General features: G+C 46.2%; 1 protein-coding gene across 2 annotated transcripts in view; it reads right to left on the bottom strand.

The window, feature by feature from the left end:
* Mboat1 (membrane bound O-acyltransferase domain containing 1) overlaps window positions 1-9822 on the bottom strand; it is a 113209-nt gene extending 103387 nt beyond the window's left edge. For both annotated transcript variants that reach the window (XM_031358658.1, XM_031358659.1), the window contains exon 1: window positions 9535-9822. In XM_031358658.1, coding sequence (XP_031214518.1) covers window positions 9535-9630 — 96 coding nt within the window. In that variant the 5' untranslated portion in view covers window positions 9631-9822. The remainder of the gene's footprint in view (window positions 1-9534) is intronic.
* Window positions 9823-17241: the final 7419 nt, after the last annotated feature.

Here is a 17241-nt window from a genome sequence, read left to right as displayed (position 1 = left end):
AGTATTAAGAAAGGGGCTGTCTAAAGAACCAAGAGTGGGGATTTAGAGGTGTGGCTCAGCCATGAGTTCAATCCCCAGCACAGAAAAAAAAACAAAAAACAAACAAACAACAACAACAAAAAACTGACTTTATTTTATAAGTTGGAACTTTTGAGGGAGGGAGACAATGCTTGGTGGTTATTGCTATTATATTATATTATATAAACTACCAAAAAACCCAATCAGCTGCAATAGTAGTCACCATTTATTGTGAATAACAATAAAATGTAAACCAGGGCAAGATTATAATTTTTGTTTTTGTTATTTTAGTTTTAGATTTTTTGTTCATTCATTCACTCCTTTGTCTGTTAGACACTTGAGGGGAATGTCTCTCTATATGGCCCTGGCTGTCCTGGAACTCATTTTGTAAACCAGGTTGGCCTCAAACTCAGAGATTCTCTGCCTCCGTCTCTGTCTCTGTCTCTGTCTCTCTCTGTCTCTCTGTCTGCCTGTCTGTCTGTCTGTCTCTCTCTCTCTCTCTCTCTCTCTCTCTCTCTCTCTCTCTTTCTCTCCCTCTCTGCCTCCCTCTCTCTCTCTGCCTCTCTGCCTCTCTCTCCCTCTCTCTCTCCCTCTGTCGCTCTGCTTCTGCCTCTGCCTCATGCTGAGATTAAAGGCATGTGACACCATCCCCGGCATAATTTTCCTTTTAGAAAACCAAATGTACCTTAGGCATGAATGCAGCCTTTTATACAGGATGACATCCTCTGTTTTATTCCATTTTCTAGTCAGGTGACTGTATTCTCATTCAAACTTAGCTGTTTTCAAATTTTAAGATGCTGTGCCCGGCTGAGCAGCCCTCAGGTATCTGTATAAATTTTAAAATGTAATAATCATGATGGTCACAAAAACCCTGGGAAAAAAATCAAGAGCTCTTCCAAGCTGTGGGGGACAAGAGGACAGGGAGATGGGAAGTAGAAGCCAGAAAGGCACAGACTAGGAATAACATGTCAGGGGGGGAGTGGGTGTGCAGAGGCAGAGGCTGGGAAGACCCTGGAGGGACAGGACATCAACTCTCTGCCATGGTGAGAAGATGGCTCAGTGTGGCTGGGACAACATGTGCTGGGGACACAGAGCCTTCAGACAGAGTGCTGGGTTCAAACCCTGCCCCTCTCCTTTCTTCCTGAAGAACTACAGATCAGCCCCACAAATCCTGGGCTTGGTTTGAAATATGGGAAATGCCTCTGACTGAATTGTTTGTGTGTGTGTGTGTGTGTGTGTGTGTGTGTGTGTGTGTGTGTGTACATGTGTATGCACGTGTCATATTCATGTGCACACATACAGGTGTGCATGAGGAGGTCAAGAGTCAACTCTGAGTACTATCCCTTAGGGGCTGTTGAGGTTATTAAAAATGGATCTCTTGGGTTGGCGAGATGGCTCAGAGGGTAAGAGCACTGACTGCTCTTCCGAAGGTCCTGAGTTCAGATCCCAGCAACCACATGGTGGCTCACAACCACCTGTAATGAGATCTGACACCCTCTTCTGGTGTGTCTGAAGACAGCTACAGTAAATTGGGGCCAGAGCGAGCGGGGCCAGCAGAGGTCCTGAGTTCAATTCCCAGCAGCCACACACATGATGGCTCACGGCCATCTGTACAGCTACAGTGTACTCATACACATAAAATAAATAAAATAAGTCTTTAAAAAAGAAAAAAGAAAAGAAAATGGGTCTCTTGCCAGGCTGCAGAGCTTGCCAAGTAGGCTAGCCAAGAAGCCCCAGAGATCTGCCTCTCTCCATCTCTCCAACACTGAATTTACAAGTGTGCCCAGTTTTTTACAAAGGTTCATTGGCTCTATCTCTGGTCCTGAAGTTCGCATGCACAGCAAGCACTTTTACCAAATGAGCTGCCTCCCCAGCCCCTGACTTTTGGTTATTTCATTTTGCATATTAGTTGATTGAGTACATGCATCCAGAATAGTTGGCTAGATTCCACTAAGTAGCATAAACCTTCAATATGTGGAGTTGAGAGTGTCCTTAAGCCAGATAGGTAAGCAGAAGCCATGACGTAAAGACCATCTCTTGTTTACAATAGGAAAGTTAACATCCCAGGACCACTGCTTAAAATGCTAGGAGTATACGGTCACATATACAATCTAACAGCCCTACCTTTAGGCCACTACACTGTGTCATAAACCAATATTCTGCATGAGGGACATCCTGGAGACCCTAGGATGGAGACTGTTCATCCTCCTGTTACATGCGTACAGGGTCCTTATCTAAAAGGAAAGGTTAGAATGGAGGGTATCGCCACCCCACTAGCCTTGTCCTCTCCACCCGCCTGAACCAGAAAGCTTATACCTGTGTGGCCATAACATGCCCATGGGATGTTCTCTAGCTGTTCCCCAAAGCCACCTTCTACCTCCCCGGTGTCATCTCTCTTCAGAAGCACAAAGGGACTTTCCACTACAGTCATATACCGCTCTAAGAAAGACTACAACCTCAGCAGTAGGTCACTGGACTCACTGGATTCTGGAGTTTCAAGGAGACACCTACCTGCACCTCCATTTCCCTAACCTCACACCAAACATGTGAGCACCAGTTCTCAACTTTTACCAGTGCACAGCTCCTGACCTCCTCCTCGACTCATCCTCCATCCTCCCTCCTCCCTCCTCCTTCCTCCCTCCTCCTTCCTCCCTCCTCCCTCCTCGCTCCCACTGCTAACCTTTCTTTGCTCCCATTATACCACTAAAACTGAAAAGTCAGTGTCTAGAGAACAGGGTCACTGCTTTTCCAAAACCCCCACGGCTGCCTGGGATCACTGTTCTTCAGCCTTCTGCAAAGCCCCTCCTCCTTGAAGACTCCTCCCACTGCTAGCACCCAATGAGATATCGCACGCAGGAAGGCTGGCCCAGTTGGTTAGATCCTCCACTGGTCTTTCTTCCTGCTGCCGAAAACCTTCCATAGTCCTGAGATCTTACATACCTCAGGATCTTCTCCATCTTAAGGCCCCAAATACACATAAGCAACTTTAACCATGAAGCTCCCCCATACCTCGGGCTTGTGTAAATGACTTGGTTTTTACCCTGACCCCCATGTCCACACCCTGCTCCAGCGTGCCCAGCACCTAGAGGATTCTTCAAGTTCCTCATGGCTTTCTCTCCTTCTTCACTGTTACCACATTTACCTACTTGTCAGCGGCCTTCAGCACCCCTGTTTAACTTTGCAATAGGCTTCTCTGAACACCTCATCTGTTCCATATTGCTACTGGAAGGAGCTGTTGGAAAGAAACACAAACGTGTGATTCGTGCTCTAAAAGTCAGATGGCCAGAGGAAATGGCTCAGTCAGTACAATGCATCCCCTGCAAACATAAGGACGTGGATTTGATTCCTAGCATCCATGTAGAAGTTCTTGAAATGATGACACACTTATAAATGCTGCATGCAGCCTTAGTGATGCAGAGACAGGAGGATAGGCTAGCAGGTTGGCCGCCCAGCTTAATTGATGAGTTCTAGGGCAATGAAGGCCCCAGTCTCAAAGGAGATGCATGGTGACCGAGAATGACACTAGAGGTGTGCTCTGGCTTCGACAGACATGTTTATGCCTCTGAATACACACACACACACACACACACACACACACACACACACACACACACGCACACACGCACGCACGCACACACACGCAGGTTCACCTGCACACATGTATGTACACACACAAGCATAGTAAACAACTAAGAATTTAATTTCCAGTGAGTTGATTAATGATCACTAAATTGACCTCTTTCTCTAATCCCCCTGTTGTGATTTGGATGTGTAATGTTTTCCCACAGACTCTTATTGAATGCTGCTTGGTCCCCAGAAGGTGGCACTGGTTTGAACCCTTAGGAAGGTGAAGGGTCACTAGAGAAAATGGGGCACTAAGTGGCAGGCCCTGAAGTTGACAGTCTGGCATCGCTTCTTGTTCTCCATTTATGCCATCCCTGTGGATATGAAGAAACAACTATCCCCAACTCCTGTTTCCATGGAGTCTCTCCCACCATCTGCCTTCCCTGCCTTGATAGACCAGACCTAATGTTTCCATTGAGTCGCTCCCATCACCTCCCTTCCCTACCATAATAGACTATACCTTCACATTGTGGGCCATAACATGTCTTTCCTCACACAAGTTGTTTCTTTTCAGGTATTTAGTCACAGAGATGAGAGTAGTAACAAATGCAGCCCCTTAATGATCTCTCCAAACATTTACCCGTCCTCAAAGCCCTTGCTCCACCCTGCATCCTTGCCTCCTTCAGCAATGATCTCCTGTATCATTGATAATATGACAATCTTTTCATACTTTAAACCCTTCAATGTCTTCCCTCCGATTCCCTCTATAGACCAGATGGACTTAGGAGTCTCAGAAATCCTCCTGCCTTAGCCTCTAACTGGTAAAATTACAGATGTGAGCTGCCACACCTGGCTTAGATGTGTCATTGCTAACAAACCTGAGGAGGACTCAGTCCAGGTGGCACCCAGGAAATGCATCTCCGCCTCACCGAGAATGAGCTTTAAGGGTTAGCCTCATTTTACTCAGGCTTGAATCACGGTCTCCCATGACTCTGGAAACCCTCAGAACACAACAGAAACTTGAGAGGCGTGGTCTGTGGCCTACCTAGACTAATTTCTTCCTGTAACCCTGTCATTTTGGCATCCACCAGTGACAGGAATATTAACTGGAAAGAGATCTCACTTTGCAAAAAATGATTGGAGCCAAAGAAGAATCACCAAAAAGGAGAAGGAAGGAGAGGAGGGGGCTGGGGTGGGAAGCCCTGTGTCCTGATGGGTGTTCACACCCATCCTGAGCTGAAGTGAGCTGGAACAAACCCAGGTCACAGTTTGGAGGCTGCAGATAATAGGCATGGTGGAATGAGGCACCTTTCTTCAAAAAGCCAACCAACCTCTGTCCCCTTTAAATACAAGGTCCCTGGGCTGGGAATGTCTCTTTGGTGAAGACTGGGCCCTAGTGTTTTTAAGTCCCTAGATTTGGTCTCCAGGACCAAAAATCACAAAATCAAAATACTGTGTTCTGCATGGGACTTTAATGACTGACAACAGGCACTTGTTGGACATCTAAAGTCCCTCGGAGGAGGGGCAAAATTCTAATCCCATGGAAAAAAACTAGACTTTGAAATCAAGACTACAAACTCAGCAAGGTCATAATATAAAGCAACTGTCACCCAGTACCTTGATTGTACACAGGAAATCTTACAGGAGTCAAATGTGTCCTGGGCACTTCCCTTCCTGCTCCCCTGAGGTGCCAACTACAATCTTTGTAACCCACCCTGCCTGTTTACTTGTGTGGGCCTCTCCTCTACTGGTGTATACTCTTCTGGAATAGGGACCTTGACGTTATTTCGCCACACAGCCAAGTACCTGGTACTAACAGGATTAAATAAATATTTAATGGATTTAACAATGGCTGTGGAATGTGAGCCAAGATTTTAACATAGGGCAAGCCTTAGATAAGAACAGAACTGAAGGCTGGATTTTCCAAGTGTACCCAAGGGCTTCAACCAGATGACCAAAAGCTGTAGGAAACTAAAGTTTCAGTTAATAATTTTCTGCTGTGTCACCATTAGCCTAGTGCCAGGTCTCCAAGGCTAGTCTTCATGAGTGCACTTATGAAATAATAACAACAACAACAATAATAATATTTACTGTCATGTGTATGAGTGTTTTGTCTTCATGTATGTACATATAGCGCATGCATGCCCTGTACCCTCAGAGGTCAGAAGAGGTCAGATTCCCCTGTAACTAGATTTAACAAGGTAGTTGTGAGCCACTGCATGGGTGCTGGAACTGAAGCCAGGTCCTCGGCTAGAGTAGAAAGCAAACACTCTTAACCACTGAGTCATCTCTCCACCCTCATGAGTCCTCATTTACAGGCCTATGTCAAACCCTTAAACCCTGGCTACTTTAATCTCAGAATCATTTCCTGAGTCAGTGAAGCTCAGCGTCTTGATAATCCCATGTCCACTCAGACAAAGACTTATTTAAAGGTACAGTTTTCTTATTGTCTTCATTTATATTGCGTACAAGTGGTGCATGCATGAGAGGATACTTTGTGGAAGTCGGTTTCTCTTCTCATGGGATAAGTTCCTGGGACTGAAATCACTTTACCCACTGAGCCATCTCTCTGGACCCCATAATTCAGTTTTCAGCCAACATATGCACACTGTGGAAACCCTGAGACATCCCAGTTCCTGGACTTCATTTGAATTGTAGGGTCTCTCTTTAAATAAGAGATTTACATTTATCAGCCTCAGAATCTTGTCAGACTAGCCAAGTCCCCAGAGGGGAAAAAAACTATAGACTTGCATCATAGACATAACTGCACACAGAATTCCTATTTCACATTGCCCAGAGGAATAGGTACACAGGCACACTGGTGAAGAGTTTCTCCCACAAGCCAGAACACAGAGCATAGTCCAGGGAGTTGCAGATAAGAAACCTTTTTAAAGATTTATTTTCTTTTGATTAATGTGTGTGCGTGCGCGTGTATCTGTAAATGTAGGTATGTGGATCTGTATGTGGATTCATGCAGACTCATGCATGTGGTGACCACAGAGAAGAGGGCATGGGGTCCTCTGGAGCTGGAGTTAGTGAGCTGCCTGATACAGGTGAAGGAAACCAAAGCTGGGTTCTCTGGAAGAGCAGCAAGCACCGGCAACTGCTCAGCGCGCTCTCCAACCCCAGTAATAAAGTCCTTGGTGCAGAGAATCCCAGACACTGAGGGCAATCGCAGAAATGCAATTTCCTAGAAGTTACAAACAGGAACATCAAATCTTTTTTTACTTAATCTTTTACTTGTTCTTTTTACATCCCACTCATTGCCATCCCTTCCCACAATCCTCCCTTTCTCTCCCTCCCCTTCTCCTCTGAGTGGGGTTCTTCCTGGATATTCACACACACACACACACACACACACACACACACACACACACACTGGCAATTCAAGTCTCTGCAAGGCTAGGCACCTCTTCTCCTACTGAGGCCAGACAAAGCAGCCCAGCTAGAAGAGTGTATCCCATGAACAGGCATACTGTACATGCTGTTGGGATAGCACCCATTCCAGTTAGGACCATGAAATTAAGGCACTGAGAAAAAGCTTCAAAGACAAACCTACTGCTACAGTTTGCCCCCAAATCATACTATTGATGGCTTGGGAGTTTTCCCCAAGCTGAAAACAAGTGATTTGGGGTATCATATGATTAACACTTCTACCAAATTGCTCAAACTGACCCAGGTGGTCAGGCTGACGCAGGATCTCAGAGAAGCCAAGTGTTCCTTATGATTTTCCATCTATCCTATGATAATCCGAGTTCATATATGGAATGAACCAAAACCCATCATGTCTGGAGTACTCTTTTCTTCTTTTTTCATAATTTAAAAGCAGGGTTCCTTTGGGGGCTGGATAGATGGCTCAGAGGTTAAAAGCAAAAGCAGCTCTTTTAGAGGACCCAGTTCAGTTCCCAGCACCCAGCATACAGCAGCTTACAAATGCTTGGAACTTCAGCTTCTGGGGATCCAAGACCCTCTTCTGACCTTGGTGGGTACATGCACTCATGTACACATACCCACACATGGACACGGACACACACACACACACACACACACACACACACACTGTAAAGTAGTAAGTCTTTTCTAAAAACCAGGGTAGCTTTTACAAAAACTCTGGAGCTTGGGGAGGGTGGTGGATGCAGCCAGAGGCTTAATAACACACCAGCTCCTCCCCACTCGGCTTGCCTCCACCAATCCATTTCTTTCTGTCCAGGGCGGGGGTCCGGGGGAGGGGTGGGCAAGCCCACTCTGTAAAATAGATTATCATGCAAAAGAAAATACCATTACTATAGGTTCTAGTAGTAATCAGAGAGGTCAATGCAAAAGGAACTCATCCTACGGATATTCAGCAACAAATACATTTAGTTTCTGAACAAAAGAATTCGTTCACCCTTGTGCCTGCCCCCACCGGGGTCCCTTGGACTCCTGACCTTAAGTACAAAGCGAAGAGTAGTTGACTTAATATCTGATACTTCTACCAAGTTCCTGATTCTCATGGTTTTGCAACTGATGAGAAGGCAGTAGTCAGAACCTAAGGGTTAGGATGAGGGCGACCCTGTGAGCAATGCAAACAGTCAGGGCCAGCTTCCTCATTGTCAAAGGAATGCAAACAGAAGAAGCCCAGGTACAGGTAGTTCTAGTATGAAAAGGAAAAGAAAGGACGGACAGGCAGATGGACAGAAGGAAAGATGGAAACAGCTCTAAGAAGACAGGAAAAATTTGTTTTGTTTTGCATTTTTTGAGCCAGGGCTTGACTATGTAGCCCAGGCCAGCCTGGTACTTTCCACGTGGCCTAGGCAGGTCTCCAACTTGAAGTACTCTTCCTGCCTCTCTCCCTATACTGGAAATCCAAGCATGCACCTCAATACCCAGCAGAGGAAGGGAAACTAAACTGGGGAAACTCACAGAAACAGATTAGTTAGGAGTGCAGTGGGTCTCACTCCAACCTGTCCTGCCTGATTCCATTTAAACCATTAGGCATCCTACACAGGGGACATAGCCTGAGGCACCAAAGGAAATAAGCCAAGACAACATACACCTCAGATTTTTCTTACCCCCAGTACTGAGCCAGCAGCCAGACCAGATCCCCAGGATACAACAAACTCTACCACTGAACTGTCTTTGGCAAGATTCCTTACCAGGTTACTGTGGCCAGTTTTACCTGTGATGTAGCAGGCAGTTCCGGAGCAGTTCCAAAGACTTCCTCACAGCCCTCTCCTCCCAGGACCGGCCTTACACATCAGCTTCCCACAGCAGGGATGAATGAGGATAGAGTAACAAAGGCCCTCTGAGAAGCACCTCAACACCGTGACCAGAGGATCACCACAAGTTCTAGCCCAACCTAGACAAAATAGAGACTTTGATGCCAGCCTCAACTTCAGAGTGAGTGCCAAGACAGTCTGGGCTACAGGGCCAGATGCTGTCTCAACAAACGAAACAAAAAAGTCATCACCTTATATACTATATACCGACACATCTGGTTAGTCAGGCTTTTTACTTTTAGTTTGGTTTTGTTTGGTGGTTGAGGCTTCTCACTCAGCACCCTAGACAGAGAAGATTGGAACTCCGCAGCAATTTCCCTGCCCCAGGCTCTGAAGAACTGGGATTAAAGGCGTGATCCACCACACCCAGCTTGATCAGACTTATTCTTAAAGTAGGATCGCCTAAATTTAAAAACTCACAAAGACTTAACTACACTGGTGGGGGAAATGCTGGATTCATGAATCACGCCACTAAAGAATTCGACCACAGACCAAAGCTTAAAAGTTCAGCCCAACTTGCTAGCTTAGGTGGACGGATAGTTTTCACACAGAAAAAGCAACCAACTCAGAGAAAAAAGGAAGAAAAAGTCCTCGCACGTGTAGGGTTCATAGCCATAAACTAGACTCTGTGCAAAGACCCGGTCGCAATCCTGTCCTCAGACAGAGGGTCTGGGTAGGGGTGGGACGCTGTTACCTGATCTAGCGGGATGCCGAGGAGCTGGCTGAGCGGGTGCAGGCAGGTGGAGCCCGTGGTACGGTAGGAGAGGCTGGCGGGTGGCCGCGCTGCCATCCTGCATCTTCAGGGTGCTCTGTCGCCCGGGAGCTACACGCTGGCCACCTTGCTGGCCACCTTGAAGGATCCTAAGGACCTCGCGGGAACCTGGCGCTGACTCCAGGGCGCGGACCTGGCGCTGCGGGACCCCGCGCCTGGGAGGGCAGGGCCCCCGCGTTCTGCTTCCCGCTCCGCGCCTCCCGCCGCCCATTGGCCAGCGGCCGGGGACGCCCCGGAGGAGGAGCCGGGCAGAGAGGGGCGCGGATCCCCAGGAGCCCGGCCCCAGGCGGGCGACCGGGAGACGCCCTGCCTGTTCCCCAGCTCGCTGCCTTCCCAGAGGCGCATCGGGCCCGATCGGGATTCCTCGGAATCCTCACCCTCCTCCCAGGCAGCTGGGGTGTCCTGTGCTCCAGTTTCAGGCCCAGCCCCTGCTGCTACTCCTGAAGCCAGAAGAGACCTTCGAGTTAGCCAAAATCGCCGTTCTGCTCACATTTTTAAAGATTTATTTATTTGCCATTTAGAAGCAGGATCTCCTGTAGCCCAGACTGTCCTTAAACTCCCAAATACTGGAATTACAGGTGTTCACCAACCATAAAACTCCACTCCAAATTATTCTCCTTCTCCTCCCCTTCTTCTCCTTCTTCCCTCCCTCTCTCCTTCCCTATCTATTTCTCTCTGTGTGTTGTTTGTGTTCTGAATTCCTGGTCCTCCTGTCTGGTATTCTCTCTCTCTCTCTCTCTCTCTCTCTCTCTCTCTCTCTCTCTCTCTCTCTCTCTCTCTCTCTCTCTCTCTCTCTCTCTCTCTCTCTCTCTCTCTCTCTCTCTCTCTCTCCCCCTCTGTTTATATGTATATATGTACTTGCGAGTAGATGCCACTGGAGACTGGAAGAGACCATGGAGTTCCAGGTGATTGTGAGCCACCATGTGGGTGCTAGAAATAGAACTCAGGTCCTCCATAACAAGGGAGCTTGCTCTCAGGTCCCGAGCCATCTCTCCAGCACCCAAAGTTGTCTTTCTTTACCTTCTCTGGTCAAGCCACAGTTCCCAGCACCCTAATCCACTATCCCTGCTTCCTGCAAGCTGATACTGGAGGACAGCTAGCTTCTGTGGCTTGTCTCATTTTGATCTGGACTGTTTCTCTCCAGTAAGCTCTGTTTACTGTTTACTATGTACATGGCGACAGGTCTTTCACTTGCTGTAACAGCTCTGTATCACTATTTCTTAAGGAAATCCTTTTCAACTCACTAACAGACATTTTAAAACATCAGAGAGATCCTTCCAGCACCCTACAGGTCTCTGCTGCTTAAGTAAGTGTTCACATTGAAAGTTTGAGAAACACACAAGGACCTACTGAAGGGAAAGGAAATCAGAAACCAAGAGATCCCTCCATACACACACACACCTTTAAAAGATTTAATGTGTGTGTGTGGTGTGTACATGTATGCATGCTCTGCCTGCATATCTCTCTCTCTCTCTCTCTCTCTCTCTCTCTCTCTCTCTCTCTCCCTCTCCCTCTCTCTCTCTCTCTCTCTCTCTCTTTCTCTCTCTCTCTCTCTGTGTGTGTGTGTGTGTGTGTGTGTGTGTGTGTGCCTGTGCCTCACCTCTGGAATCTGGAAGGGAGAGTCAGAGCTGGAATTACAGGCAGTAGTGAGCAGTTAATTCATCGAGAGTGCTGGCATCTGAAGTCCAGTCCTCTTCGAGAGCTGGAAACATTCTTAACCACCCTTAACCACTGAGCCATCTTGCAATCCCCTGCAGTCTTAGGCTGTGGAGTGACTGGAAATGAGAGCCTTTCTGTAAGGGTTGGAAGTAGCTGAACATGAAGTCTGCCTCAGAAAGGAGAAGATCCACACTGAAGTTAAAGCAGTTTCTCAGCATATGTATAAGATGGTGAGAACGATGAACCAGAAATGTTGCGGTTGTGCCTATGAGCTTACAGGATCTCTACTATACTATTCATGCAGCCAATAAAAGACTATGGAGTAAACCAGTACTCCTCTGGAGAGATGTGAGCAGAATGCTGGGACTCAGACACAAGAAGAATGATCCTTGTGTGTCATGATACTACTGACCTCCTCCCTCCCTCCATCTCCAGTGTTCCTGCCACATCTGTGTCCCTCCAACCTCCATGTACCAGCTTCAGGACTATGGCAGCTCTGTTCCGATTAGGAAGTTTCAGTGGCCCCCATCACCCATGGTCTGTCATCATGGCGGGGGGGGGGGGGCGGTCTTCTAGCACCCTGGAGCGAGCCTTGAAACCTGAGTCCTCTGTAGGCAGTGCCATACCTGCTTCCTACCTTTGGCCCAGGAAAGCCCAAAGCTGTGCTCTGTGCCCATCCAGACCTGCAATGAAAATAACAGAAACACTGTTGTTTTCTGAAGAACTGCAGAACTGTGCAGTTGCGTTACGGATAGCTCCTTTCTCCACCTAATAGGAGAGTAAAATGTGCAAATAGAGAAACATCAGCACCGTAAGTCTGGCATGCCACACACCTGTAGTCCTCGCTATGTGGAAGGCCACTGTCACAGGATCAGATCGTCTGAGCCTGAAGTTGGTGACCTGCTTGAGAAATATCCATTAAATAATAATAACAAACACCCTTTCCAGGAACCGCTAAATGTTAGCTGATAAAGAGGGTTTTAGGACCACGGGCACTGGGTTGATATGTAGAAAGCCAGGGAAAGGGAGCTTTGTGGGCCCAAGCGAAGCATCTGGAAGCTGCCAGTCAAAGACTTGCTAGCAGAACTATCCAACCAGAGATGTAGTCAGTGACCTTGAGTAGATTTTATGAATGTGGATTCAGGTTTCAAATTAAATGGATAGCCCGTAAAACACTGACAACAACTTCCTCCCAGAGACATAGGCCTTCCTGTTGAGGTTTACAAATGCCACGCCTAGAAAGCTACAGCCAACACTACAGGCAGGCCGCAGGTTTTAGACCCATGTCCTCTGCCAAGGAATAAGGGGGAAAGTCTACACCATGCTACTCCCAAGCAGACTCACACCACAAGCACATGCACACACATACATGTACACACGTAAGTGCACATGCGTACACATAAACACACATATATGCACATACATACACAGAGAAACACACAGGAACATGCTTGAGGCTCACAAGACTAATCAGACCCTGGAAGATAGCCAACCTGAAATCATTACTCATCTTAAGTGGGGTACTAAAATCAGATAGGGGCTACAAGCATTTATTTAAAAATGAAAAGGGAGGCGTGGAATTGTACCTGCAGTCCTATCTACTGGGAAGGATGGCAGGGTCATCCTGGAGCCCTGAAATCTCTAGACCTTGTCTAAAGAAAGGGAAAGGAACCCTGAGCTAGGAATGGACAGAAGCAGACCGTGGCTTAGTGTTCTCACGCAAATGTTTTCCATAAATGCGGTTAGGTAGGTTCCTTGGACTTATAGAAATTATCCTCTGACAAGAGAGGTGACTCGGTTGTTCAGAGCACTTGCTGTACTTCCAGAGACCTGCATTTGTTTCTCAGCACCCAGGTCAGTGGTTCACAACTGCCTGTCGCTCCAGCTCCAGGGAACCTAACTCTCCTGGCTTCTAAGGGCACATGCAAACTTAAAATCATAAACAAACCAACATGCATTAAAAAGAAAAGGAGAAGGAAGCAAAGAAGGTGGGGGAAGATCAACATGAAAATGAATGTTATCTACCGCAGCCCATCAAGATAAAAACTAAAGGTCAGGTACAATACGTTCTGATAAAGATTGTAGCCTGTTCAGGAAAGGTATATGCTACTGTTGGAGGGACCACACTAGTGGTACCGGACGGTAACCCCAACACCCAGTGGGCTGACAGAAGAGGATCATGAGTTCTAGGCCACATGGGGCTACAGAGCAAGTCCCACTGTCTTCCCTCCTATCCACCCTCTCCCCCACCCTCCCCAACCACATAAAGAAATAACACCAGCTTAGCACCTGTCCTACCAAACCTAACTTAATCAAAGAACAATGGAGTTTACAGCCATCTTCAAAGTCTTCAAAGATACAAATCCCTAAGAGGACAATGAAAACTATCTTCATACCCTGTGTCAAGCTAAACTTAAAATGTAGCAAAAACCTGTACACAATGGTAGCACAGAGTCACAGAGCACTAGCATTTGTATGGTTTTTTGACTTTTTGGGTGTTTTTTTTGTTGTTGTTTGGTTGTTTGGTTGGTTGGTTTTTTTTTTTTTTTTTTTTTTTTTTTTTTTTTTTTTTTTTTTTGGTTTTTCAAGACAGGGTTTCTCTGTTGTAGCCCTGGCTGTCCTGGAACTCACTCTGTAGACCAGGCTGGCCTTGAACTCAGAAATTTGCCTGCCTCTGCCTCCCAAATGCTGGGATTAAAGGCATGTACCACACTGCCTGGCTGTTTGGTTTTTTGGGTCCTCCAATGACTCTAGGATGGCTACACTTCTATTACTATGTCATCTCTGGTTTTATTGTTAAGAATACCAAGTTACTGGTGACTTGCAGATGTCTCTAGGCTCATTCAGCTAGTACATGGCAAAGATGCAAATAAAATCCATGAACCCATTTCTACTTTTAATTATCTAGAGATCTTTTTATTATGCTAGGAGTCCACCTTCAGGAAAAAGCAGAAACTGCTTGTGATGTTAAACTGGAGGCTCAACCTGTGAGAACTGACCTGTAGAGAGTGGAGACTCCCCTCCAGGGAGCATTGTCTCCAGGCTTTGAATGGTTTCAACACTACCCACAAAGCTGCAAGGAACTTAAGTTTTGCAACCTGGGCTCCAGTTTCTTCATGTTTTAGCTCAACTGATACTAGTGTCTATTGGCCAAGCATGGTTTTCCAGGCTGGAGATCAAAGATGACAGCATTTTTTTCTTTTCACATGTTCAAAAAATGAAGAAACTAATAAAAAAAAAAAACCTATCAATATACTGCTACCACACTTACTACATTTTTTTTTTCTCCTTAAGGATGCATTACATATGTCGGCATTTGAGATCTATCAACACTAGTTACCTCAGTGAGCTAGCCTCTGACACCCAGGAGATACTGATAAATCCAAAGACAACAGAATCTATAATAAGGTCAAGAAACTCAGTCACAAGAAATGGCAAAGTGAAAGCCAGATGCAGAGAGCAAGCCTGATTTTAAATAAATGAATAAATAAATAAACCTCTTAATTAGAATACCCAGAAGTGTGTTTTAAAATACAGTTTTGTGTATAGCTCCCAGGAGGGTCTGCACATGCAGGTATCCACCAGCATCAGTGCCTGCCTGAGACAGAGTGTCATCCCTGGTTCTGGGGGAGAAGGGTGTGTACAGGAACATAAAGCAGACCTTTGTCTTAAAGAAGACTAATGTTAATTGTTCTCAGAACTGGACCTCCCCCCCCTCAAAATTAAACCTTTTTTTTTCTTTTGGATTTAATGAAGTATTGCTAACTGAAACCAGTTTGACTTGTGAGAGAGGTTAGACTGACGGAAAGTGTGCAGCCTGATTTCAACCAAACTCTGAACCCTTTTGAAGAACAATAAAACATACTTTACATGAAAAAAAAGTAGATTTTGTGTATCTGAGTAGTCATCATTTGAGCCCAAATGTACTGTTGAAGGCAGATAATGAAATCCCTCCAGCCTGAAGGGCTAGGAGAGGCTACATGCCTTTATCCCCTGGTTTGGTGACTTTGTGCCATCCATATACTTTCGCCCAATGTGGTGGCATAGACCTTCAATACCAGCACAAAGGAAGGTAGAGTAGAAGAGTTACAAGTACAAGGCCAGCCTGGGCTACACAGAGATGCTATCTAAAAAAGGAGGAGGAGTGGGAAGAAAAGGGAGGGGAGGAGAGGGGAGGGAAGAAGGCTAAGAGAGCTGGGAAGATGTATGTTGATAAAGTGCTTGCCTTGCAAACCCAAGGACCTGAGTTCCTAGAACCCACAGAAAATAAGCTGGGCATGCTTGCAATGCCACCACTGGGGAAGCAGGGACAGGCAGATCCCTGGAACTCATTGGCCAGCCAGCCAAGCCCACTCCGTGAGTCTCAGGCTAATGAGACACCTTGTCTCAAAAAGAGAAAAGGGAAATAGCACCTGAGAAACAACACTTGAGGGTGTTCTCTGGTTTCCATATGCTCTCATGCACGCGCGCGGGCACACACACACACACACACACACACACACACACACACACACACACACGCGCGCGCGCGCGTGCACGGGCTCCTAAGATGAAGACCTATCATGTCTGGGATGAAAAGTGAAGAAAAAGTTGTGTAAAATAACATGGCAGGTGATGATTTTTCAATATCAACCCTGCTTAGTTGGTGCCCACCCTTGGTGAACTGTTTTTAAAATGTAATTAATTTGTATGGATGTCTTCCCTACATGTGTATCTATGTACCCACATGGGTACCTGGTGCCTGCAAGGTCATAAGAGGCCACAGTGTTTCCTGAAACTGGAGTTCCATCTGGTTGTGAGCCACCAGGTGGGTGCTGGGAATCAAACCCAGGTCCTCTGGAAGAGCAGTCAGTGCTCTTAACCACGGAACCAGTTCACCAGCCCTCAGAATTAACCTCTGTTATTTTTAGTCTTTGAGGAAAGAGATGTTTCTCATGCTTTCTCATACTTAAATAGAGCTAGTAACCATAACTGAGTGGTCATTACCAAGTTGGTTATTGTTGTGGAGAAAAACACAACCTTCAGTCCAGGGAGACTTGGCACTAACTGGCCCAGCGAGGTCAATACCCTCAACAATACCTCCGCTCTCTGTTGTCTCCGCTGGGGCCTCATCAGACAGCTTCCCTCAATCTTCAGTTGTCACCACCTGCCTGTTCTTTGGGGTCTGGGGAACCCTACAGATCACCACGGAGTTGCAGGCACTAGCAGAGCACACAGCAGGTTATTGGAGAAAGTGTTCCATCTCAACATTAACTCTAACCTGTCCTGTGCCACATACCCTGTTGCTTTGAAGGGGTCCCAGGTAATTTTTATTGTAAAAAAAAAAAAAAAAAAAAAAAAAAAAAAAAAAAAAAAAAAAAAAGCACATGTGAATAATAAAATGTGATTGCAAGTAGTGCTTCAGAATCTAGAGAGAGGGACTGATACAACCAAATTATGAAGAAGGCTATGGGGAAGGGGTAGTGGGTTGTTTGTTTGGTTGGTTAGTTTTGTTTTTACTGTTTTTGAGGGGGCATTATTGTTGGATTTGGTTTTGGTTTTGTTGTTGTTGTTGTTGTGTTTAAAGGAAGGGTTTGCACAGGGTCTTGCTATATGCCCCAGGCTGACAATGAAGTATTTATAATCCCCCTGCCTCAAACTTCCAAGGTCTAATGATTACAAGCATGAACTACCACTCATGACCTACATTCAGCTTCAAAAAGCATCTAGATTTCTACCAACATCCCTGAAGGTTTAGGGTGTCCTAAGATGCTTGGACCTGACATACCCCATCCTAACTGCCTTCCCACCCCTCCAGGGGTGTTGGTGGTAAAGCCACTTCTGTCTTCAGCATCATAGAGCTCTGTAGAAGAAGCCCTTCACACCCAGACTGTGTTCTTAGGGGGTATTCAGAATCACCTTTGACTCTTAGATTTTACTCTATTCTTCATTCCCTGCTCAGTAACCTCTTTTCCCAGAGCCAGTTTTAGG

Source organism: Mastomys coucha, unplaced genomic scaffold, assembly GCF_008632895.1.
Source record: "Mastomys coucha isolate ucsf_1 unplaced genomic scaffold, UCSF_Mcou_1 pScaffold7, whole genome shotgun sequence".
Lineage (NCBI taxonomy): Eukaryota > Metazoa > Chordata > Mammalia > Rodentia > Muridae > Mastomys > Mastomys coucha.
This window is presented reverse-complemented; position numbering and strand designations above follow the sequence as displayed.